General features: G+C 40.5%; 1 protein-coding gene across 2 annotated transcripts in view; it reads right to left on the minus strand.

Annotated features, from left to right (window-relative positions):
• The window catches only part of CCDC93 (coiled-coil domain containing 93), a 100,683-nt gene that overhangs the window by 37,700 nt on the left and 37,667 nt on the right, over window positions 1-25,316 (minus strand). The window contains exons 8-12 of one of the 2 annotated variants that reach the window (XM_023514790.1): window positions 21,291-21,327; window positions 18,945-19,037; window positions 18,624-18,671; window positions 17,727-17,813; window positions 1,440-1,556 (exon numbers count right to left, since the gene is read on the minus strand). In XM_023514790.1, coding sequence (XP_023370558.1) covers window positions 1,440-1,556; window positions 17,727-17,813; window positions 18,624-18,671; window positions 18,945-19,037; window positions 21,291-21,327 — 382 coding nt within the window. Of the gene's footprint in view, window positions 1-1,439; window positions 1,557-17,726; window positions 17,814-18,623; window positions 18,675-18,944; window positions 19,038-21,290; window positions 21,328-25,316 lie in introns of both variants that reach the window. The other variant, XM_003792648.3, reaches the window with a different exon arrangement.

Raw genomic sequence — 25,316 nt, forward strand, 5'->3', positions numbered from 1 at the left:
AGAGATTATAACTTTTTCTTTTTCCTTAGAGCTTAGTCTAGTGCTTAGCAGTGGTCAGTATTTGTGAACTAAAGCTATTACTGCCCTGTGATCTTCTCTTATAACACAAGATGATAAACTTTTCTATAAAAGACCAGATAGTAAATATTTTAAACTGTGTAGGTCATATGTTCTCCATTGCAACCACTCAGCTCTGCCATCATAGCTCAAAAGCTGTTACAAAAAATACTTAAACAAATGGGTGTACAAAACGAGATAATATCTTAGTCCAATTAGAAAAGGTCTTAATAAAAAGTCAAAAAACAGGGTGGGCCTATGGCTCAAAGAAATAGGGCGCCAGCCCCATATGCCAGAGGTTGTGGGTTCAAACTCAGCACTGGCCAAAAACTGCAAAAAAAAAAAAAAAATCAAAAAACAAGGGTGGTGCCTGTGGTTCAAAGGAGTAAGGCGCCAAGCACCATATACCAGAGGTGGCGGGTTCAAATCCAGCACTGGCCAAAAACCGCAAAAAAAAAAAAAAAATCAAAAAACAAGGGTGGTGCCTGTGGTTCAAAGGAGTAGGGCGCCAGGCACCATATACCAGAGGTGGCAGGTTCAAATCCAGCCCCAGCCCAAAACTGAAAAAAAAAGTCAAAAAACAAAAGATGTTGGTGCCGACGTGATGAAAAGGGAACACTTACACACTGTTGGTAGAAATATAAATTGTATAACCTCTATGGAGTCCACCATGGAGATTTCTCAAAGAACTAAAAGTACATTTACCATTTGATCCTGCAATCCTGTTACCAGATATTTACCCAAAGGAAAAGAAATCATTATATAAAAAGGTACCTGTACTGGTACGTTTATCACAGCACAATTCACAATCACAAAGATATGGAATCAATCTAAGAGTCCATCAACTAATGAGGGATAAAAAAAAAAAATGTACACCATGGAGTACTACTTAGCAGTAAAAAAGAAATAGGGGCTTTTGTAGCAACTTGGATGGAATTGGAGGCCATTATCCTAAGTGAAATAACACAGGAACAAAAATTTAATGCTGCTTGTTTTCAATTATAAGTAAGGGCTAAACTATGGCTATACAAGGGTACACAGAGTGGCATAATAGACAATAGACACTCCTAAGGGAGAAGGACTGGAGGAGGTGAGAGATGAACCACTACCTGAGGTACCATGCACATTACTCAGGTGATGGGTATACCCCAAAGCCCAAACTCTACCCTACATAATATATACTTGTAACAGAATTCAACTACCCCCTAAATCTATTTTTAAAAAACCCAAATGGGCATGCGTATGTTCTAATAACATTTTATTTACAAAGACAGGTAGCAGTTGGATTGGCCTGAGGTCTACAGTATACCATCCCCTATTCTAGAATCTCCTTCTAATCTATTTATAGATCTTGAATACAATTATAAAAGGAAAACACCAACCTCTTCGAGATGTTTGTTCTTCTGCATAATCTGCTTGTTTAAGGAAATAACTTTCCGACGATGTAGCTGGGAAGTTCCTAATTTTTCTGGACTTTCTTCAGATGAAAGCTCAGACTGCTGTGGGAAGAATGGAGAGCAGATCCAAAGGATTTAATTAGTTCACTTTGCTTCATGTAATCATTCCTTCTTCAATCTGGACAAAACACTAAAGGGTAGCCAGTCACACCAAGCCAGGGCATCTGCAAAGGCCTGTTCAAAACTCTGATTAAAGAAAACAACAAGGGTACATGTGAAACTTACTAAGTGTAGAATAAAAATGTCTTAACACAATAACTAAGAAAATGCCATGAAGGCTACGTTAACCAGTTTGATGAAAAATTTGTATATAAAACCACACAGTAAGTATTTGTGCACTAAAGCTATGCCCTGTGATCTTCTTCTATAACACAAGATGGTACATTGTACCCCATGACTACATTAATGGATAAGCTATGATTTAATAAAAAAAAAAAAAAAGAAAGAAAGAAAAGAGATTCTGAGACAATGACTAAAATCCCTATCAACATAATGTGCATTCCTGACGGTGGGAACAGCATATGCAAAAGCACAGGGCTATATAACTGTGGTTAGACTGATGTCATATCACCAAAAGGTTGTCAGCAGAGGGTCTTAAATAGGGGAATAATATGATCATAGTAATCACTTCAGAGGGCCATTCTGGAGTTATTAAGAATGAGAAATTGATTCACTTTTATCAAAATAACATAAACCTATGGTTAAAAAGTCTAACTATTCAGCAGGATTTACAATGAAAAGTGAGCCTCCCAGCTAATTCCCCTCATCTATGGTTCCACTCTCTTTTAATCATTTCTTATTTCTTGCATTAACAAGGGATAGACTTGAGAGAGATACAAGTGACTGAAAGAGGCCAAGTAGGAAAATCCTGCAATTGTGTACATGAGGAGAGAATGGAGAACCAACGTCAGGACTGCAGGTAGGTGAGGGAGAGATCTCTGAACTGGCCGATGTGGTGAAGGTGGCAACATTTCCCAAGAGAGGCAGAGTCCTTGTAGAAACTTTGCAAAGAAGGAAGCAGCTTGGTGTTGATACTGAACACAAACGTGTGCCTCAAGACTCCTGTGACAAGACTCAGGAAAAAGAAACAAGAGGGGGAATCCTGCTGTAAGAGTGCCCTTAAAATATTTCTGGATGACTATAGACAGCTTGATTAAGCAAATACTACAACCCTGTCTCCTTTATAGTAAGTATCCAACTCCAAGCTAATCATTGGTTTTAAGCCCAAGTTCAACAAAACTATAGTAGAATCTCTGTAAGTTGACCACCCAAGGGACTGTAACAAACTGGTCAACAGACAGAGGTGGTCAGCATAAAGAACTAGGCCTACTATACTGATACGTACATGTGGTGCATGTTCAGTCTATGAAAATTAGGTCAATTTAGGAGGTGATCAACGTAGGGAGGTGGTCAACTATGGAGGTTCTATTGTATTTGAGTATTTGATTTGTCCTGTGTATTTTAATAGTTGCTAAGGGTGGGGAGCTTGAAAGTCTGGAATATTTACCCATAAAGAAAAGGAATGGGAAAGTAAGAAAGAAGAAAAAACTAGATGGTCATAACCATCATTTATTTTGGTTAAGTATTTTTCAGAATAACTCAGTAGCATTATTAATGGATGAATGATGAATATTTTATCTTAAATCCAGAGTCAGGAAACAACCAGCTGGGTATGACTGCATAAAATAGTAAGGAACCTCATTTTCTATCTTGTGAGCTGGTAGGCAAATATAGCAAATAGAAAAACTAAACATTTGGTATTATAACACATTTAGCCTTGAAACCTGGAACTTTGCAAATGCCAACATTATTTCACTTTCAAGATTTCTGGGAATAAGAGTTAATATTTTAAAATTAATTTTGGACACATCAAGATATTGAGAACCTGTAGTATGGGAAAGGAGAAAGTATTTCTACAAATTATTTGAAGGTATAGAAAGGGGGAGAAAGAAAGCCTGCCCCTCCCTATTTTCAAATCACTTGGCAGAAACACAATTATAATTAACTAATTACATCTCCTCCCTTTTGACCCTAAACAGTGTCATTAGTTTGTCACTTTTATATGCTTTTTTCTATTAATTAAATTCAGCTTTGGATTTTAATATCCAACTTATATTTCTTGACATTGAATTCCAAATTGTCCTAAACACATCCTCAGAGCAGTTTACTTTACTAGCAGAATTAGATAAGCCTTCTATTCATGATTGTTTGCTATTTGAAACAAACCTATTAATAATTCCCCATTCACTGGAAGTACCCTACATGGTATGTCTCTGTGTTTGATAGGAGAATTATTCTTGAGTGTCCTGATCTCGAGCTGCCTGTTTATCTTCCAGACTGCAATGTGGGCAGGCAGGGTCCACTCACTTGCTAGACTTCTTCCAGTCTGCAGAGGCTGAGTACATTCACTGAATTCTGTTCTGAAGCTATGGCATAGGTGGGATGCTGCTTCCAAGTCTAGCAAGTATTCCTGCTAATCAACTGCTCTTATGGCCGAAGTACCAAGAGAATAAAAACTGCCTTCTGCACTGAATTCTATATTCAGCCTCCCTCCTCTCTTATTAGTACATCTGGCAAACATACAGCTTTGTGACCTTCAAACTTCAATTACAAGAACGCTTCTCCCAGGAAAACCAATAGTTGTCTTGTTATCAGAAAAGATTTCCAGGCTGACTGGCTGGCTGGCCATCTCTCTATGTAGATCTGAATTTTGAGTCTCATGTTCCTTCAAGATCCTTTTAGGGGATATGGGAAGTCAAATCCCTTTTCATAATAATACTAAGATGTTATTTGCCTTTTCTATACTCATTGTCTTATGATTATACAGTGAAGTTTTCCAGTTGTTACATGACATTTAATGTCATTGCTTTGATGCTGATATGTAATATACTTATTATTGTTATTTGTAAATGAATTAATACATAAGCTATTGGGTCCTAAGTAAGTTTTAAGAGTCTTTAAATAGGTCCTAAAACTAAAAATGTTGGAACCACCATTTTAATCTAAGGAGGCTGGTTCACTCAGGAATCTACCCACTGACTAGGACAGTCAATATAGTCAACAGAGTGGGCCCACCAAGAGGTGGACCATCACTTATGTAATATTGAGAGGGGAAAAGTTCTTTCTGATTCTCCTCTTTTACTGGGCCAGTAATTCAGAGAACCATTTCAGAGAAAATGCTTACAGTGCATGGAAAAAATCCTGAGGTCTCTATACAAACCTCTATCATACCTCTGTCATGATGGCATATAGTCCAAGAAAACATGAGCTTTCAAATATTTTCTCTTATCGCTAGGTAACAATTTTCAGTGCTCTGTGGAGTCCCTTAAATTTGCATTTAGAAAGCAATAATGCACACTAACATCAGCACATTAAGTGCCATTTCCATATTTGACATTTCCCTAGTCTAATTAAAGAGAATAACATGCACATGTACGTATAAATCTTGAGTTCCTCCATTTACCTTTGAACCTAAAGACAGTGCTATGGGAAACTGCTTTGTTTAATGAAAAGTTATTTTTAGACAAAGTAGTTTATTCTATAGCTAAAATGAAGAGACTTCTTAGTCAATGGAAAGCTGACTGCTCCATTTTTCAAACTCCATTTATTAAATAATCTAAACATTTTTGCTTCTCTCAAATACCAAATACCCTCCTCAAAGCCAAGAGAACTGAGGCCAGTGAAGACAGAACTAATCCTTATAGCAGTAGGGCTCATTCACCAGTTCGTGTACTGAGAGTTAGAATGACAAAGGTGAAGACGACCAAGTTGGATTGTGACTAAGAAGACAAAGTTGGACAGATACAGAAGAGGAGAGGGGAATTTATGCTAAATCTTTCTCAGAAAAAAATTAAATCCTGGGGCACCTGATTTCTACTTGTGAAATGCATTATCTATCAAAGAATGCCAATCATCTACAAATATTCCATCTGTGTTTACACTGGGGTGAGGACTAAAGTGCCAATCTAATTTTGTTCAACAATTTCAGATGAAGAACGTGCTTTCAAAGCCACAGTATGGATTAAGATGATTTCCAGTGCAGATTCAATGTTTTATATAATTGATAGATATTTACAACTTCTATTCTTAGGGGAAACAGATTTAAATGTCATTCAATAAAATTAGTTTAGTTCAAAATGTTAAATTTCTAAGAGAAATGAAACATGATTACTTTAGCTAAAACTATATGCTTTTATAATTGAAAGAGACCCAAAAGGTTATGTACATATCAAACTACTTCCTAAGACAGGGATCTCTCCTATATCACCCCCACGCCCCACCAAATATGGTCATTAAGCTGACAATAACAAAGAACCCCTATCTCATAGTGGTACCAGAAGTTCTCTACACTAAACAGAGAGACTTAGGTTTCTGGCACCTTGACTGAACCTTCAACTGAAACAAGTAAGCAGACCATACAAAATATTTACTTTAATTTTTTATTTTTATTTTATTTATTTATTTATTTATTTATTTTTAGAGACAGAGTCTCACTTATTGCCCTTGGTAGAGTGTCATGGTGTCACAGCTTATAGCAACCTCAAACTCCTGGGCTTAGGCGATTCTCTTACCTCAGCCTCCTGAGTAGCTGGAACTACAGGAGCCCACCACAATACCCAGCTATTTTTAGAGATGAGGTCTCAGGGTGGCTCAGGCTGGTCTCAAACCTGAGAGCTCAGGCAATCCACCCACCTTGGCCTCCCAAGTGCTGGGATTACAGGCACGAGCCACTGCCCTATTTCTTTTTTTTTTTTTTTTGAGACAGTCTCACTTTGTCACCCTCAGTAGAGTGCTATGGCATCATAGCTCATAGCAACCTCAACTCTTGGGCTCAAGCAATCCTCTTGCCTCAGCCTCCTGAGTAGCTGGGATTACAAGCACCTACTACAACCCCCAGCTATTTTAAGAGACAGAGTCTTGTTCTGGTTCAGGCCGGTCTTGAACTCCTGAGCTCAAGCAGTCCACCCACTTCAGGCTCCCAGAATGCTGTGATTATAGGCGTGAGCCACCATGCCTGGCCCCAAATATTTATTTTTAAATTTAAAAAATATGTATCTATGACCTAAGAAGAATGCTAAGAAATTCTGGAAGGTGAAAAGGTACATGAAGGTGGAAATCCAAGAAAATTATGTGTACCCACTGGAGTTGATTCTTTTTTCCTAAGCCAAAATCAGAAGAGCACAAACTTTGATTTTTACAGTTTAGTAACAATTGCCCCACATAATTCTTGATGCAGGTTTAAAAAGTAAAAATCTCCAATGAGGTTTTGTAACAATAGATCAGCCTTCATGCAGTTTTGCAATCTAAATTCACACACTATACAGAGATGGTCAAAAAACCCCCGCAAAGTCAGGACTAAAATAGACCTGGGTTCAAGTGTCCCCAGGTGCTAAGCAGAAGCAAAAGCAAATCCTCCCTAAATGGAGAGAGCTTCAGGAATATGGGCTCACAGTCAAACATCAAAGGCACACACAAATCCAAATATGAACAAAAGCCAGCAAAAACGACAGCAGAATCAAATCTGCAAAGACTTACTGAAACACTGTCACCCCCAAACATGCCCATTCCTCCCCAAAGCAAGAGATTAAATCTACCACCTGTCCTTCTATAATGAAATGCTGGTATTTCTCACTATCTCAGTTGCTGTCCTCTGCAGAAAGCCTAGTTTGTAAGTGACCTTTTGAAGCACTCATGATGAAGTGTGACCACTGCAGATAGAATTCTCCACTTCCCCTGCTCCAAATCCTCAGCCTCCCAAGCAGCTGGGCCTACAGGAACCACTATACCTGGCTAATCTTGACATCACTGATGGAATTCCATAAATTTCAAAGATTCTATTTATATATAGCCTTTCTAATTTTAAGGCTTTATTCTGGGTGCCATAGTAAGCAATACCGTGTCTCTGCACAGACTGCGCATAACATTTAGGAGGCATGAATAAGATCCAAAACCTCCCACTTTTAGTCCCATAAACTACTGTCAGGTCAGATGGCATCCTTACTAAGTTGGGAATTGGTACAACTGATTTTTCTGAAATAAACAAAACAGTTCACAATTATCTTCTCAAGTGATACTTTAAGTGATGTTCAAATCTGGCCAGGCTAACACCTATGTCTTTATGAGAATTGATAAGGATCCCTGAAATGTACAGGTTGCTGTGTGGCTTAAGACCATCCCACCAGGTTGACAAATCACTAGCTGATATCATACCATTCTCTTTGTGGTTAGTTATGGTATACTGCTAAGCTTAGCCATTCAGAAGGTAAGAAATCTTGGAGCTGTTTGGAGACACAAACCATTTAGCTTCGTTCTCTCCAGATTGAAAGGGTTCCTTACTCTTTAATTCTGATTATAGTTTTAGATCTCTCTCCCTACCTTTCTGGCTTTTCAACTACCTTTTACTCAAATCTTATTCTGGGTGGAGCACGGTGGAAGGCACTAGGGACACAGAAAAAGACGAAGACCTTAGCTCTGTACATTGACAGTTCAATCAGGCAAAACTGACTCATTGATAAATGAAGGCACTGTAACTTCCACCTCTCCTTCCTCAGTGCCCAAATTGTGCCACGGTAAAAAGGAGACTCTGGAAAGCTCTTTTTGCTCTTTTCTCTCCCTCTTTTCCTTTCTTCAATCAACATATGTTTGAAAAAACTCCATTATGTTAGACACAAGGGATGTACTACAATCCTAGTCCTCCGGTACAAGCAAACATTTTAGTCCTGGGAGGCAGGCACAGAACCAAGGAAACAGTGCCCCTTGTTAGCAGGGTGCCAGTGGGATGAAGATGTGATCTCCACAATATCACAGAATAGCCTGTTTTAGGAAAGGGAATCACTCTTAATGGCTACCCAGTGAGTCTCCACAGAGTGCACCAGGCATCTGTTAGCTTTCCTTAAGCAATTTATTGTGCATTAGGCAACAAGAATACAAAGATGAAAGACGAAGTCTTGGCCCTCCAGATACGTAGAAATTTGGCAGATAACACATGTAACATTCATTTTATAATGTGATGAGGCAGAGTCCAGAATGAAGGGGTTTAAACATTTGCTCGGGCCTCTACCCCTCCTGATCCCAACTTGAGTTTTCCATCTGTGACCATGGCAGGAGGTTCCTGGGACAGCAGGAATTCTCCCTAGTTCTATAGACCAATGCTACTGCAAGTGGCAAAAACATTTTTTGAGGCAGGGCAGAATGATGGGACTGCAAATAGTCATGTCTAAGCTTATTGGAAATCATATAGGTTCCAGCGCAGGTGTAATCCTCTAACAAAGCAATCAAGGTCTCCTGGCTACTAAGCTTCCTGTGATGTTCTGACCCAGACAAGGTTCCTAGGGTATGGTACCTTCACTTAGTCTCAAGCCCTCCTTTTTTCCATTTCATCTCAACTAGATAGGATTTAAAAAGTCATCTCTCAGTGTAATTATTACCAGGAAAAAAAAGGTCAATATCAATTAGGCCAACCACTCTTCTTTGGGCAGATACAATTTGAATGACAACACAAACCAAGTAGCACCTGCATCTGCTTTGATAGCACACAAATTGTGTTATTCTGTAAGTTACTGTTTTACAGGTTGACTGAGTCCCTGCTGGGAGATCCTCAGGATAGCATCCCTGACTCACATGTCGCTCCATCTTTTCCCTACACCTGCCGCTCCCTGGATGTAGTATGTGCTCAATAGGCATCCGGTGTAAGAAGAAACCAATCTCATCTATGAAGACTTAAAATATCTCCAAAATGATAGCAATTTCAAATAGAAAGAGTGTAAGACTTACCAAACCAGGGTAGACAAATAACCTGAATGCAATGACCTCAAAGAGCGCAGATGTCATATTAATAATTGATTATTTTAGGTCAATTCCACCCAATTTAAATAAATATCCTGAGGGCCTAGTAAGAACAAAAAGGCCTTATGAAGATACCAGCCACCATGTGTGCCCAGCCACCTTTGGTTTAGTAACAATGATCCCTTCTTTGGGGAACTCCCTTTTCTACTTTATCAGATGGACCACCAATCACAGAACCCAACTCCTGGCCACAATAACTGGGCTGAGGAGAAATCTGTGTCCACACAGCAGTGGACAAGAGAGGAAAGTCCTTCCTTGGGATGTTCTATACTGAAATGGGAAAGGGGCAGTAAGACTGAAACAGTTTGTGGCCAGGCTTCCATGGCGATGACACAGAGTCAGACAAATGGGGCAAGGCAAAGGGTAGGACAAGGCTGTTTGAGCCCTAGGATTGGATCATCAATCCTAATTAGGACTGAGGAAGGCCCCCTTTCACTTCTACGAGCATACTCGGCAGAGTTCCTATCATCTGCAAACAAAAGAGGCAGTTTTCCCTTCTGGCTGCATTAAAAGTGGAACAAAACTATCACGGCAAAGGGAATCAAGATCTGCTCTGATCAAATACTCCAGAGACTTCCTTTCCTTTGTGTTTTTATATGCCTATCCTTGACCAAACCTAAGCTCTAACTACCTGATGAGATTCCCCAGATGCTCTTGAAAGACTTGACTTTAAGATAGAGTAGAACTTCTAACCGCCAGAGAATGGCTCTCAAAAAAGGTCAGAAGCAACAATGCCAGAATTTCTTATTGCTGGACAGGAAAGTTTTAAAAACCAATTAAGAAAAAAATTCCTTCCACAAATAAGTCCCTTGATGATCTAAAACACATCTCACTATGGAAATTACGTCAAGATGTTCACAGTCTTCTGGTTAGGATGTTATCTTTGAAGAGCTGCATTGTTTAAAGAACATGATAATATAGTATTCTCCAGTGAACATTAAAAGCCACTCAGATACCCCAAATAGAAACATACACAGTCTTCAGCATGTTGTTGTGTGAGTCCCTGGGCTAAGCCATGCCATTTTCATTTGTCTGTTTGTTTCTGTGGGTAGTTCTCAGTATGCTCTGGCCTTTTCTCTCCATGTAGCCCAAGGCAGGCAGTTGGATACCAAGAGTCTAAGGCAGTGATTTCCAATTGTTGTGCTGTGACACACATTGTGTGCTGTGAGAGGATCTTAGGTGTGCCACAAACATTTATAATGGTCATTAAGTTCTTTTCAAAACAAGTTCAAAGCACAGTAAGTATACATATATATATTTTGATCAACATAATTTAAGTGTGACATGGAAGTTTAACTATAGGTTCAAGTGTGCTGTGAGATAAAAAAAGGTTGAAAAACACTGGTCTAAGGAATCATGGTTATTACAAAGCTTGGAAGGCAGACATTAAGGATGGAAGAGAGGCCATCCTTGCCTTTCCTCAAGTAAGCTCCACCCAGCCAAGGAGACATGTTACAAAATCAGACAGTCCTGTAGTAAACCTGGAACTTATTAGCTGTATAGTGCTGGACAAATTATTTAACCTCTGTAACCTTTAGTTTCTTTGCCTGAAAAACGAATATACCACATACTCATGTACTGAGCGCCAACATTGGCAGGTACTTAGCAAGGCTTCAAGGTTACAGAGAAAACCTGGTCCATATCCATGTAAGCAGATAGTTGTAGTTACATTATGAGTAAGTATAAAGATGGAGGAAGGCAGAGGATTACAAGCAAAGAGGCAGATTATAAGAATAAAATGAGATAATTTTTTTAGAATTAAAAAATAATGAAAACCTTGAGAACTAAATGAGATAATGATATAAGAGGACCTACACTCAGGGTCGATTCTGAATCTCCTAGGTAGATTTGTGCCTCTAGAGCAGGTGTCCTCAAACTACGGCCCACGGGCCACATGCAGCCTGCCTATGACATTTATCTGGCCTGTCCTGCTTAGCAGCCAACTCATCCTGGGGCCTGCAGTTGGCCCTCCAAGGGTCCGAAGGACAGTGAATTGGCCCCCTGTTTAAAAGTTTGAGGACCCCTGCTCTAGAGCTATAAAATGTTCTAAGATCTTGACTTAGGGAGTTTGTGGTTGAGGAATGATTTTGTTGGTAGATTATTCATGTTGTCAATGGTGTATAGTTGGTTATTATGGGGCATTAGGAGGAATCCCTTCCTGCCCTTATAGGAAGAACTTTGTATCTTCCCTGGTTCAGCTTTCTTCCCTTTTTTCTGGTTCCTAAAAGAAAAGGGGGTTGTAAGATGGAAGTATTTTGGGGACAGTCAGCGTTTTTCGTTTTCTGTAATTCTTTGTAAAAATAAATGCTATGATGCGGTAGGGTATTAGACATCAACAACAAAAGCACAATGGGTCTCTTCTAGCACGTTCTGGAAAGGGTGTTAGCCTTTGAAAACAAAGGAGATAGAGCAACTTGGCCTAGAGCCTACAGATACTCATGAATTATTTATCTGGGCGCTTTTCACATTCTTCTTCCCTGCTGCTCAACAAAAACCATATTAAATTGAGTTACATATCTCAGGGACATGCTTTGAAACACATGGATTATTTATCATGTTCCACTGTTAAAAGAATTTGTGAACTTCACCAATGAAAGAGAAGTCTGGACATGTTTTTTACCTCATTTTTATTTCCCAGTGCTGTCGACTTTCCAAACACTTGTACCAGTCAGGCTGTTCAACTTATTCCTTGGTCACAAAATCATTTTCTCACTTTATCCTCCCAAAATTATTTTGTTCCTTCTCTTCACTAAGCAAAAATACATCCTAATGTGAGCCTAACCAGGTTTTCTCAAATACTACTGATGGCTTCTCTGGCGGGTGTTTGTTCCTCAGCCCCATCTCTACTTCCAAGGTTTATTACTAAGACCATGAAGGTGGTAGCATCTTCTATTTGAGATAAACACCAGCGTCCAGTTTCAGACAAATTTTGTGGCAATAAGATAAAAATAAAAGATAAGGCTCAGTGCCCATAGCACAGTGGTTACAGTGCCAGTCACATACACCAAGGCTGGCAGGTTCAAACCTGGCACAGGGTAAACAACAATGACAACTGTAACAAAAAAGAGCTGGGCTTTGTGGTGGGTGCAATGACAACTGCAACAAAAAATAGCCGGGCGTTGTGGTGGGCACCTGTAGTCCCGGCTACTTGAGAGGCTGAGGCAAGAGAATCACTTAAGCCCAGGAGTTTGAGGTTGCTGTGAGCTATGATGCCATGGCACTCTACCAAGGGTGAAATAGTGAGACTCTTGTCTCAAAAAAAAAAAAAAAAAATACCCACCACAACAATAATAACAAAGACAAATTATTGTACGGGAAGGAAAGAGAAATTAAAAAAAAAAAAACCAAATAAACAAACTGAGGTAGGCAACCCTATAACGGCCCCATGATCCTTGCTTCCTAGTGTTTCACACCGGCTTTTGTACAATCCCTTCCCCTGGAGTGTGGGAGGGAGCTATACCTTGTTCTAACCAATAGAATACATCAAAGGTAATTACATGTGTGTAATTACATTATATGAGACTGCAATGTCCATCCTGCAAGGAGACACCCTCCCTTGCTGGTGTTGATAAAATAAGTGGCATGTTGGGGAGGCCTGCAAGAACTGGTAACCTCGGTCAACAAGTCACAAAAAGCAGAATACTGCCAACAACCATATAAACTTAAAAGCAAATCTTTCCATAGTAGAGGCACAGACTGGACTGTACCCTTGGCTAACTATCATGACTATACCCTTGTTGAGAGTCACCAAGTAACCTGCCAGGCTGTGCCCAACTGGTAACCCCAGTAATGAGGAAATAGTAAAGGTGTGTTGTTTAAGTCCTAACATTTGTAGTAATATTGCTGTGCAGCCATAGCTAACTACATAATCAACCTGAGATTGAGAAAAGTGGCCCCTCACATCTGAGAGATAGCCTGAAGATACAACCAGCAAGGTCTTGACGCTTCTCTGAGTTGGCCTGTATTTATAATCATGTTTTGGTGTTAAACATACACACTGATACTAGTACTCTATGGCTGTGTGCAAGGATCAAGACCAAAACAGGTTTGAACATGAACAAAACATAAACACTGCCCAAATCACAAAAATGGCCAAATATCCTCTGTACTGACTATTATGTACACACAGCTTTAAACTTGATTCATTCCATTCCCTCCATGTCTTAGAGATAAGATTTATTTAGATATTCATTCATAGGCTCACAACTCCTTTAGCATCCAACATAGAGCAAAGCTCTGCTTCCTTGAAGCCTCCCCCCAAATCTAACACAAGTCCATAGAAGGAAGGCCCTTCTAACCCCCTCTTACTGAGATGCCCCATGATTCCCATTGGTATGTGTTCTTCCTCTCTAACCCAACTTGTTCAACTGCAGGTATATTCCCAGCTCAACATACAGGCAAACAATAATAAGCAAAAAACCCAAATTATGCAGATAAGAACAAAAACACCAAACATGACTTTAGAATGTAGAATGTGCATAAAAAAGAAGCACAAATCAATAAAACAGGAGCCCATCTCAGTGCCTGTGGCTCAAGCGGCTAGGGCGCCAGCCACGTACACCTAAGGTGGCGGGTTCCAAACCCCAGCCCGGGCCCGCCAAGCAACAATGACAGCTGCAACCAAAAAATGGCGGGGCGTTGTGGCGGGCACCTGTGGTCCCAGGTACTTGGGAGGCAGAGGCAGGAGACTTGCTTGAGCCCAGGAGTTGGAGGTTGCTGTGAGCTGTGATGCCACGGCACTCTACCCAGGGGAACAGCTTGAGGCTCTGTCTCAAAAAAAAAAAAACAAAAAAAAACCAACAGGAGCCCATATACAGTTTAAATTAAGGATAAAACACAAAAATAAAATAAAGTTGTGTCTCAAAATGAGTATAAAGAAATTACTTGATAAGCAATATTAGGATATATTAACCTGAGATTTAAAAAAAAGATATCAGATGAAAATTAAAAGCAGGCATATCATAAAGTTTGGATGATCTATACCTGCCTTACACATCTACTGAAGAAACTAATCCACTGTCCATCATTTTGGAATAACTAAAATTTAATTATTATTTTTAGAAAAGGTGATGCCATAATTATTAAGTAGCAAAATTGAAAAATAAAGGTTTAAAAGTGGAATAAATCTAAAAAAGATAGTAGGATAAATGAACAACAATAGAAAACCTAGGACACAGACTTTAGACTAAATAAAAAATGAACTCTATAATGGTTAAACAATTAAACGTAATTAATAAGAGATTTGCTGAAATGTAATGGATTACTTGATCAGAGCCATGGAAATAAGAACAAAGGAAAAGACTGACCAGTTTAGGTACAAATTCCTTACATATAATGGAAAACAATGTAAAACTAAAATGAAGTACCCAAGAAATACTTGTATTACAGTGATAAAATATTTAAATCTAGAAATAGAAACTTTTTCAGATTTACAAGGAAAACATCACATGAGCAAAGTCTGTAACAGACAATTCACAGGAAAAAGTACAGTAAGCAAGCAGTCTTGTACTCACAACTGGAATTTACTAGCTATATGGTGTTGGACAAGTTACTTAACCTCTGTACCTTTTAATTGCATAGAACCATCTTCAATCTTCTCAGTGGTCCGAAGAAGTGACATTACATGGCAGTTATAGTAACAAATTAGACAAACGAATAATCAAAGCTGAAAGTGCAGGGGGCATGCTGGGTAATGCCCTGCATCACGGATAGCATTTTATACAGTTGCAATCTATTTGTAAAGCAACATAGAAGAGCTGTAACTCTGTCACCCGCCTCTTAGAAAATCTTTCAGCAGAAACCATCTGCTCATATTTCACAACAACACTATCTACAATGACAAACAAAATCAACTTAAAAGCCTAAGAAGAACAAGTCTTTAATAAATTGTGCTGCATTAACACACAGATTATATCGTTATTAAAATAAATGGAAAGCATTTAGGATATGACATGATAAAAAATGCAGATTATAAAAATGAAAATGAAGGTTATAATTAGCTGAAGAGCTATAATATACTAGGCACTATTCAAAACATTAGGGTGACATCATGTTTATCTTCACAACACCTATCAGAATAGTAACATTATTATCATTTTGTAAATGAAAATACTAGGGCAAAGAAAGGTTAAATAACTGGCTAACACCACATAGCTAGGAAATGGAGAAGACACACACAAATCTAGATCCAAGTCCAAACGCTGTGTTTTTAACCACTGCACTGTCCTGTCTTAGATATGCATGATGATTGCCACCGTACATAACTATGGGGATAAATATTTGCAAGATAATATGTTTGGGGACAAATATTCCAAGATAATATGTAAATATATAAAAACCATGATATGAGAAAAGAATTAAGGGAAATTTAATTTTATAAACCACTGGCTTTAATGCTATATGATCTATTTGAAGAAAATAATGCAGATAATCAATCAGCTGAAACCTTCTCCAATTCCCCATAAGAAGTTCAACTACAGCTATCCCTTGGTATACGTGGGTTAATGGTTCCAGGACTGCCTGCATATACCAAAATTTGCACAAACTAAAGTCCAGCCGTCAGGCCTACAGAATGCACATGTAAGAAAAGTCGGCCTTCGATATACATGTGTTTTGCATCCTACAAATACTGTAGTTTCCATGTGCATTTGTTAAAAAAAAAAAAGCCAGGTATACATGGATGTATTGCTCAAGGGTCAACTATATATATGTCCTTGGAAAGAGACTTGGCATTGCTTCCTGTCCAAAATTACTTCTAATTTCATTTTATTTCCTAGAAAAATGGAATAGAAGTAAAGAATAGACCAGGATAACCACTAGAATGCAAAATGCAACCTTCAGACCTGCGTAGAGATCACTGGTCAAAGGTGAGGAAGGAAAAGCTCAGGAGATAAAGAGACCAAGAGACACAGAAGAGACGTGCAAAATGCGGAGCTGCCTGGGGAAGGCAGGCCAGCCTCAGGGCTCCTCCGGAGGGGGAAGGCTAGAAGAGGTGTACCTTCACCTAAACCCCGCCTGCCTGCTGTCTTAAAATAAATAGAGTGTCTATTTGCTCACAGTGGACAAGTCTGAAGAACAAAATCAGAGTCACTGTAGAAATAGCAGTGGGTGCCCTTTCTAGCTATGTTTTTTCTAAAACACTGATTCAATGCCATGTGGCAACATAAGGGCAGATATAAACTCTTACTGTTGCCATACAGGTGTGTATACTGAAAGTAAACAATACATTTTCTTCTTGGGAGAAGTTCTTCATCACTTCTCCCATAACTACACCTTCAATTCTTTTGAATTTATTCATAATTTTAGGATAAACAAAATTTTTTTCGGGTCAAATCTTGTGTCATCTTTCCTAGATGGTACAGGGAAAGAGAGGACACTCTGGATTCTATGGGAGTTGGATTAGAAAGCCCATGTTAAGAAGCATTTATGGGGGGGAGGCAGCAAGGGGGTGGTGTTGAAGAATTCCCTCCTGGGGCATTACAAGCTGTTCTACTCACTGCTCAGAAGGCCCCTCCACCTGGTAAGAGATGATTCTTTGCTATATTTAGGGCGGATCATATCCTCAGATTACAGGCAACACTTGTTCCCTGACTATACCACCTGTGCAATCTCTTCAGAAGAATATTCCACAGAGGGTCGCAGCAGAGCTAATTTGCTGTCAAGGCTTTTGAGACCAGAAAAGCAAAGCTAGGAGCTTCAAAAGACATCAACATTTTAAGGGGACAGACTGAGTGTGACTGGGGAAGGAGAGATGAGCAACAATGCCCTGTAAATCTGATTCTACCGGTACTGCATCTCAGCCAGACTGCAATCAGTTATGTGCAAAATGATTAATCACCATCACCCTGAAATATTCAAGGTCCTCCTGACTATTCTTAGGATGAGAAAAAAGTTAATACTGAAATATGACTTTCAGGCTTTTCTTCATTCTCTACCCTTTTAATATAGTACAACAAAAAAATTTTGCCTTGGGTTTGGCTGAGTTATGGGGTTTATCTCCTAAGTGGCAAAGCTTCATTCCTTAGCCTAATCACCAAACTGAACCCAAGTTATAAGAAGCCTGATAGAGAAGGAAAAATGCTTGTTCCATACCTTAGGCATCGATTTATCAAATGTGGTAACTGCTCTCTGAGACAGGATTTCTCTTTATATTTATAGAAAAGTGGGCACTGCAGAACAAAATTAATTTAGCTAACCGGTAAATGCTGATGGCTGTGTGTGGTAAAGCCCAGTATACGTGTTTTTACAAACATGGTTGATGAGTTACAACTGGGCCAGATGACTGCTGGGGGAGTTGGGTAGAAAAGTGGAAGAACAAAGCCTTGGGACATTAACTGAGGCAAAGACTCCAACTGGGCCCCCACCTACCTTCTCTGCATACTCAGACACAATTTGCTTAATCTCGGCAGAGCAGAGTCCCACGATCTGGCCCACGGAGCTGGCGGTGACACGGCTCTGCAATCACAGGGAGGAAGTGCTCTCAAGGCCATGCCTTGAATTTCACAGCACTGGAAAATCTGAACACTATGAATATTACCAAAAAATAGATAACATCCCGGGGAAAAAACAATTTGGCTTTGCCCACATATTCATCTATGAGGAAGAAAAAAAAAAGTATCAGAACAAATCTGCAGCCTCCTCTCTACCTCCTGAGCCACTCAGTTGACTGTGCTGGATTCTCCTTGGACCTAGATTCTCCTTGAACCCTGAGCATCCTTGAAAAGTGGTTCTTTAGTTCTATGCCCCATTCCCAGGTCTCTCCTCCTGAGGGTCACTAAACAGAGCTAGCGGGAACTTGGCAGGCCTAGGACTCAGGAAGAGACAAAAGCAAATTGAGAGAACAAAAAAGTCTCAGAACGTCCCAAATGTCTCTTTACTGCCAAATGTCTCTTTACTGCCATAGGCCGTTCCTGGCCTCAAAAGTAAGGATTTTTTCAAAATACTTGGTTAAACCTTCTGAGCAGACTTTGAGCTCTTGGCATAGGAAAAGCAGAAGACAAGGCTCCTTCAGCATGGGGCATAACTTGTGGTTATGGTGAGGCAGGTCTGGCCCCTCCTCTTCCTCTCACAGGTCTACCTGGATGGCATCACCAGGCATTTATGAAAAGCTTTCCAAAGGAACCTCCAAGGAAGGGGAAGCACTGACTACTGAAGAGAGAGGGCTCTGGAGAAGGTGGTCTCTCTAGAAGACCTCCAGAGCACAGCAAGGTGGTGCCAATTCCCCATCTCCACACAGGGTCCCCCCCAAGACCACGCACTCCTTACCTCCTCGTTTGCCATGGCGGTCATCTTGGTCATCAGCGACTGAATACGCTGCTGAAAGAAGAACAGGCAGGAGTAGCAGTGATCAGTTCTGATCAGGTAAGACAGAAGCAATATGCCCATACAGGCCTTTGAGTGAAGTCCAAGGGTTATTTTCCTCAATTTTACCTCATGGGGAGACTCAAAATGGGTGAGGAAAGGAAAGGAAGGTGTGGGGGCCACTCATAGCAGCTGGCTGTTGAGAGGCACTGGCCAATTGGGAAGTAAAATTTTTCTACATATGACTTAAACAAAAACCTCAGAGCGCCTACACGGACCACATACCTCTTCAGCCGCTCGAAGCTCATCTTCTTCGTGGGCATTGGCTTTTTCTGCAGCTGACAGCCCTACGGGAAGTGCTGCTTTCTTCTCCTCAATCTAGAAGGGAAGATGTGAAAAGAGCTAAGCATTAAAGTTGGAGACTCAGCAGAGAAAGGAAAATATTGCAAAGAGGCATCCTTACGCTCTGATTGGTCTTGCCCCAATTTAAAATCTTAAATCCCTTAAGAGCTAAGGGAGTATTTTTTCAAACTGCCTATTGAGACTCATTAGTGGGACATGAAAGCAATTTAGCAGGTATTACTAGCATCTACATAAATTAAATAAAAATAACAAAAAAATTTAGGGTGCTTTGTAAGCAGTAAAGAGTTAAGTAATGCCTATTGAACTGTTATTGGGGGGGGGGGTATTTGTGTGTACTGAACCATGATGAAAAATAGAATTTTTACTGCTGAGAGTGATCCAAACAGTTTGAAAGATAAAAACCTACACTGTTTCCTCTGGTGATCAAGCTGCATGCTCTGAACCCTCAGGCTCTATACTGCATCAAACTCAAGATACCCTGGATTAACTGCTTCTCTTCAGACATGGGCTAGAAGTCTGGAGATTTAATTCTATCTCTGCCATCCACTGCTGGGTGACCTCAGGCTTACCTTTGATCACTAGATCAGGGTCACTCAAGGATCAAAAGAAAGGTTTGGACTCAGATGCCCTTTTTACTCCATCCTAATTCTGAGGTGCTTTTCTAGAACAAATCTACCATTGCCCACGGGAAAACCCTGAGCTTCCTAGCTACATGGATATACTTCCTGATGACAAGACTTCCACTTCAAATGTACCATCTGACAAGCCCGATTTGAAGACATTTCATGGGCATCTCATTTCTCCAGTCACAATCAAACTGCTTTGTTTCATAATATATCATATAGACAATCTTTTCAGACTCAAATTACATAGCAAAATAAATGTACACATCAAATTGTCTATTTACGTGCCAGATTACACATGACATGCTCAAATCTAGAAAAATTTCCAATCTGAAAAAATAAATACTGAAGAAAACAAAAAAACCTCTCATAATCAGCACATGATAAATCACCAATAAACTATTACTTCTTCTGCTGCTGCTACTATGATTTAAGACTTATCAAGTGTTGGACCATTCTAAGCCCTTTGCATTTTAGTGAGGCTGTGAGGCAAGTGCAAGAACTGACCCCCATTTGACAGATTCTGTGAATTAAAGTACAATGATAAAGTAAATTATTCCAAGTCACACAGTGAACAGTGGGCCTGGGATTTGAAATCAGCCAGTCTAGCTGCAGAACAGTGCTCCTAGTCACAGCTGGTAGGCTCTAGGGACTGAGACAAGAACCCCAGGAAGTAGAGGGAGGCCAGGGAAGCTGGACCAGGGAAGGATGGCAGGCGGACAGTGGGAGGAGTATGCCCCACTCAAGAAAATGTGGGGGTCAGTGGAGAATGAGAAAAGGTTAACAACAGATTTCAAGTAGCAGGACCCTAGTTTTCAAGATGCCACTGACCATCTTAGTAGGCACTTAGGACAGGCTTTGATGTCAGACAGACCTGGGTTCAGAGTATTAATATACTTTAGGGCTGTGTGACTTTGGATAAATCACCGAGCATCAGCCTTCTGACCTAGAAGACAAGAGTAAGTATCTTTTTCATAGAGTTGCTCAGGAAAATAAGCGAAAACAATACATGCAGAGCCCTCACCAGAGGGCCTGGAACACAGTAAACATTTGGCACCATAAGATTGTATGCCTTCCCGACTGCTTACAATTAAGGATGAATGATAAACACATACATAAGCAAAAATCTTTGAGATTCCACTGTGAAGTTAGAAATACCTATCCTGACCTACCTAGTTCTTCCACACTTGGCATTTTAGCAGAGGGGAAGCATGTAATTTATAATTTTGCTCTACCTCACTGCCAGGCTCCTGCCTGTACCTGTCTAGAGACTCAGATCTGAGAAATGCTCTGGGAGCCCTGAAAGTAGACTTTATATTCTCACTTTGGAGCTATTAGATCCCACCTGAATGACCCTGGGTGACAACTTCCAATCACCCTGCACTTCCAGCCCCAAGAAACTGCTGCTTCGTTTCCTGGTCTGTATAGGTGGCAGCCTGGAAAAACCAGGATGGAGATGCAGAAGCCCAAGGCAGCTGGCACACCCACCATCCAGCCTGCCCAGGGCCAGCACTTGGTCAGCAGCAGCCTTGCCAGTCTGTTCCTCTCAGGCTTCCTCCCAGGGGGCTGCTGCTCAGACTGGGAGTATCAGACAGAGGTGAAGTGGTCACCTCCACCTCTCAAGCATTCTTTAGACTTTTCTTACCTTCTCTGTTTTGCTCTGACGGCTAAATCCATATCTCCTGTAGGCCACAAAAAAGAGGAGTTCAATTACTATTTAAAAATCACAATAAATTCAATCAAATGCATTTTGGTCGGATTTTTACATGAAAAAAACCAAAGCCAATTTAGACTATTTGGTGACTGAATGAAATATTTTTTTTAAAGTGCCCATATCACAACATAGTCCACTATTTTTTGAATAAAGGGCCAGTCACCCTACTGTTGTATAAATATGACAAATGGAACTCTCAGATAGTAAAGTGCAATGTTTCCTTAAGTGCAATCATTATTCTTTAAATCAGAAATTACATTTCAAAGACACAGCTTAAGCTAAAAGCCGTAAAAATATCTGTAAAAACAAATGTTAAGTGTTTGCTTAAGCCAAACATGCTCTTTAATAGCTACTTCAGTGAGTTTTTATTCTCAAACATAATCCAACCATGATGCCAATGATGTTGAACATTCACATCAAGCAACCTTAAATTCAAATAAACACAAACACACTTTAGTTTAAAGTAGTTTATTTTCTAGGTCCAGTTAATCTATGCTTTTTAAAAAAATAAGTATAACAATGCAAATACCATTTAATTGAAAACAAAAAGCATAATGCAAAACACTCAGCCTCATAAATTTGTAAGTAATTTATAAAGAAATAAAATTCCACACACAACTTAAGAAGAACAAATGGAGGGCTTTGCTCTGTCCTCACTCCCTCCCTGGCTGGTAAGTGGACTGGCCTCTCAGCTGGCCTTAGGCCTCCAGCCTCACTGTCCCCACACTTCCTGCCTACTCCTTGTCCAATGGCCTGTATTTATCAACAGTAGCCTCATCTCTTAGAAGAAAGCAGGACCTCCTCAGCAGTCTCATCAAGGCTGTCTTCTGTGGCCCAGCCTCACAACAGTTTAGCCTTACCTCCAGCAGCTCACCTTATGGGCGCTTATTCCATCTACCGCCTGAACAGACACCTCTGCATACACTGAGCCACTCTCCTCTCTTCCACTCGGCTCCACAGCCTCCTTCTGAGGCATCCATGCGCACACACTCAGCCTAGGCCCACCCACTGCACCTGCTCTTCTCAGTTCCCAGCCAGCCATAGGTCTACCTGCCTGACTGCACGTGTATATCCTTCTCCTCAGGGAAATGATTCTACTTTTACATTTTGCATTTCCAACATTTGTTGAATTAATACACTAAATGTGAAAAACAAGAAGCCCAAAGCATCATCTGAACTGGTGACAATAAACCGTCATAACTGTTGAGCCCAAAACTCACTGCTGGGCTCAGTGTGCCCATCTGTTATGCATAATCTATTGACTGACAATACAGCAGACCCAGGTTATATTCTGGGTATCCAGATAAGCTCTGTAAAGGGCTTTATGGCAGAGTCTGTGAATTGGCTCACTATCTACCGCATCTTCCTATACTGCAGGGTCTGGAAAGGCTAAGTTCCATGCTCTTGCACTCAGGGTCCTGAGTGCTATTTAGTTTCTGCCAATCAGATGCATTTGCTGGAGTTTTGAATGTGTAACTGTAGACCATATAGCTTCATGGGTAGGAGAAGCGAGAGCAAAGCTCGGAACACTTTGTAATTTTAAGAAACACCGGTAACATCTCGGTAATGTAACACCTTGGTGATAAGGGTATGGGGAAGGGATTCAGCTCTCCTAACACCACAGCTTGCGAGATGAAAACATCAGTGATTGGCAGTCTCTACACCTGTGGTACTAATCGCCACAGGATCACTTCCATAAAAAGCTTCAGGAGAAGAGCAGACATGCTATTCTTTCACAGACTCACTAACTCTGACTTCTGCCTGCCTGCAGGGCATCTGCCCAGAATCTTTCCAAGAAGACTGCTAAGATTTACTTTCTTACTAAAACCGTTTCTCTCCCTCAAATACTTTTTCTTCCTCTCTCCCTTCTATTAAAGTGAGTAGCCGTCAGGTACCTAAGAGCAATTGTTCCCAAGCAAGATAACACAGTGGTCCCCATCTGGACAATAGACAATCCAGGGCCAGAGACCTGGCCAGTCCCAGCCCCTGACATGGAACTGTTAGAGAAGGCTAAAAGGAGTGCAGAAAGGATGCATCGTGTTGGCATGGACCATAGTAGAAGCAGCCTAGTTCTGGTGGCTTCACAGTGGCTTCCGAGTTTATAGAGAGCTTCCTCATTCTGACGGGAGTGGGATGGGTCCTTGTCAGCAGCTATAGCCCCAACTTCCCAAGTCCAGAGGCTGCTGGTTGACTTCCAGATAATGGAGTCACAGGTAGCAACCCTGGAGCTCCAGTTCTAATGTAAAACTCAGGAGCTGAGCCTGGCTCAGCCTACTCCCCATTTAACCTTGTAATCAATTACTTCTGCTAAACCAGCAGGGGGGTATGGTGTTCACAACCAGGCAGGGAACCATGACCAATACAGGGTCTTGCCAAAGCTTCCCACTCCTAGAAGTGTCCTTGCACCTTGAATATTCATCCTTCCTTTCCTAGGCCTGACTCTGAGGGCAGAAGTCATACCCTCAGGCAGACAGCTCTTACCTAAGGCCCAGGGACTCCGCTGGTGTTACAAACAAAGCTTAACTGTGACTCAGTTCCCCAGACTTGTACCCTCCTCCTCAAGGATAGAGGCTCTGGGAGACTTGTCACTCAACTACATTAGCCCCACACATATGAGCTTCTATGTTTGTACCACCAGAGTAGTCATTACAGCATGCACAATAACTATCTGTCGTGAGTAACCCTCTAAGCCTACCTGTTCAACAGCTAGAGCAGTGGTTCTCAACCTGTGGGTCACAACCCCTTTGCAACAATGAAAATACATCCTGCATATCAGATATTTACATTATGATTCATAACAGTAGCAAAATTACAGTTATGATGTAGCAACGAAAATAATTTTATGGCTGGGGATCAACCACAACTGGCGAAACTGTATTAAAGGGTCACAGCATTAGAGGCATTAGGAAGGTTGAGAACCACTATCCTAGAGAATCTTTTTCATTCATTTCTCTTTAAAATTTAAAAAATTGAGATAAGATTCATATAATGTAAGATTCACCATTTTAAAGTGTACAGTTCATTGGTTTTTACTGTATTCACTATGTTGTGCAACCATCACATTATCTAAATCGAGAACAGTTCTAACACCCCCCAGAAACTCTGTCACTATTAGCAGTTAATTCTAATTTCCCCCACTGCCCAGCCTGTGGTAGCCACTGATCTACTTTCTGTCTTTATGGATTTAGAGACATTTAAACATGAACATTTTACATAAATGAAAACTATTTGACAGGTGTCCTTTGGGGTCTGGCTTCTTTCACTCAGCATAGTATTTTCAAGGTTCATCCATGTTGTAGTATGTCAGTACTTCATGAATTTTTATGGCTAAATAATATCCCATTTTATGGGTAAAGCATATTTTATCAGCTAATAGATGTCTGGGTTATTTCTACCTTTTGGCAAAAATGAAAAATTCTGCTATTCAATAACTATGTACAGCTTCAGCCACTTTTATATTCCCACTGCCTGGTTCAGTGCCTGGCAAAAAGTAGGCACTCGGTCAATGTTTGCAGAACAAATGAAGAGTCCAGCTGATTTTTCTCAAGGCCTCCTTCCTCATGTGACATGGTAGCGATGCTTCCAAACCAAAGTGCGCCCCTCAGCCGCTTCCCCTTCCTCCTGTCCTATCAGCCTTGCCTTTTCCCCACAAGTGCCAGCTCTGATCTGCAGTGCCCTCTGCTTCTGTGTGTTTCTGCTTTCCTCCTCTTTAGTTCTGACTCATTAACTCTTGCTGTCTTGAGCCATCACTACCAACAGAGGTCCAGTCCTTTTATGCCCCAAGTTTCCTTCTTCATATCCTAGACCTACAACTGGTTCTTTGAATTAAAACTGTACATCCTCCACAACAGCACAGTGCAAAAGAAATATACAAGAGCCACATATGTGATTTTTTAAATTAGTAGATTGACATACCCATGTTATTCCAAATAAACATTTTTTTTTTTTTTTTTTTTT

The sequence above is a fragment of the Otolemur garnettii genome, unplaced genomic scaffold (genome assembly GCF_000181295.1).
Source record: "Otolemur garnettii isolate 467f Iridium unplaced genomic scaffold, OtoGar3 scaffold00059, whole genome shotgun sequence".
NCBI lineage: Eukaryota > Metazoa > Chordata > Mammalia > Primates > Galagidae > Otolemur > Otolemur garnettii.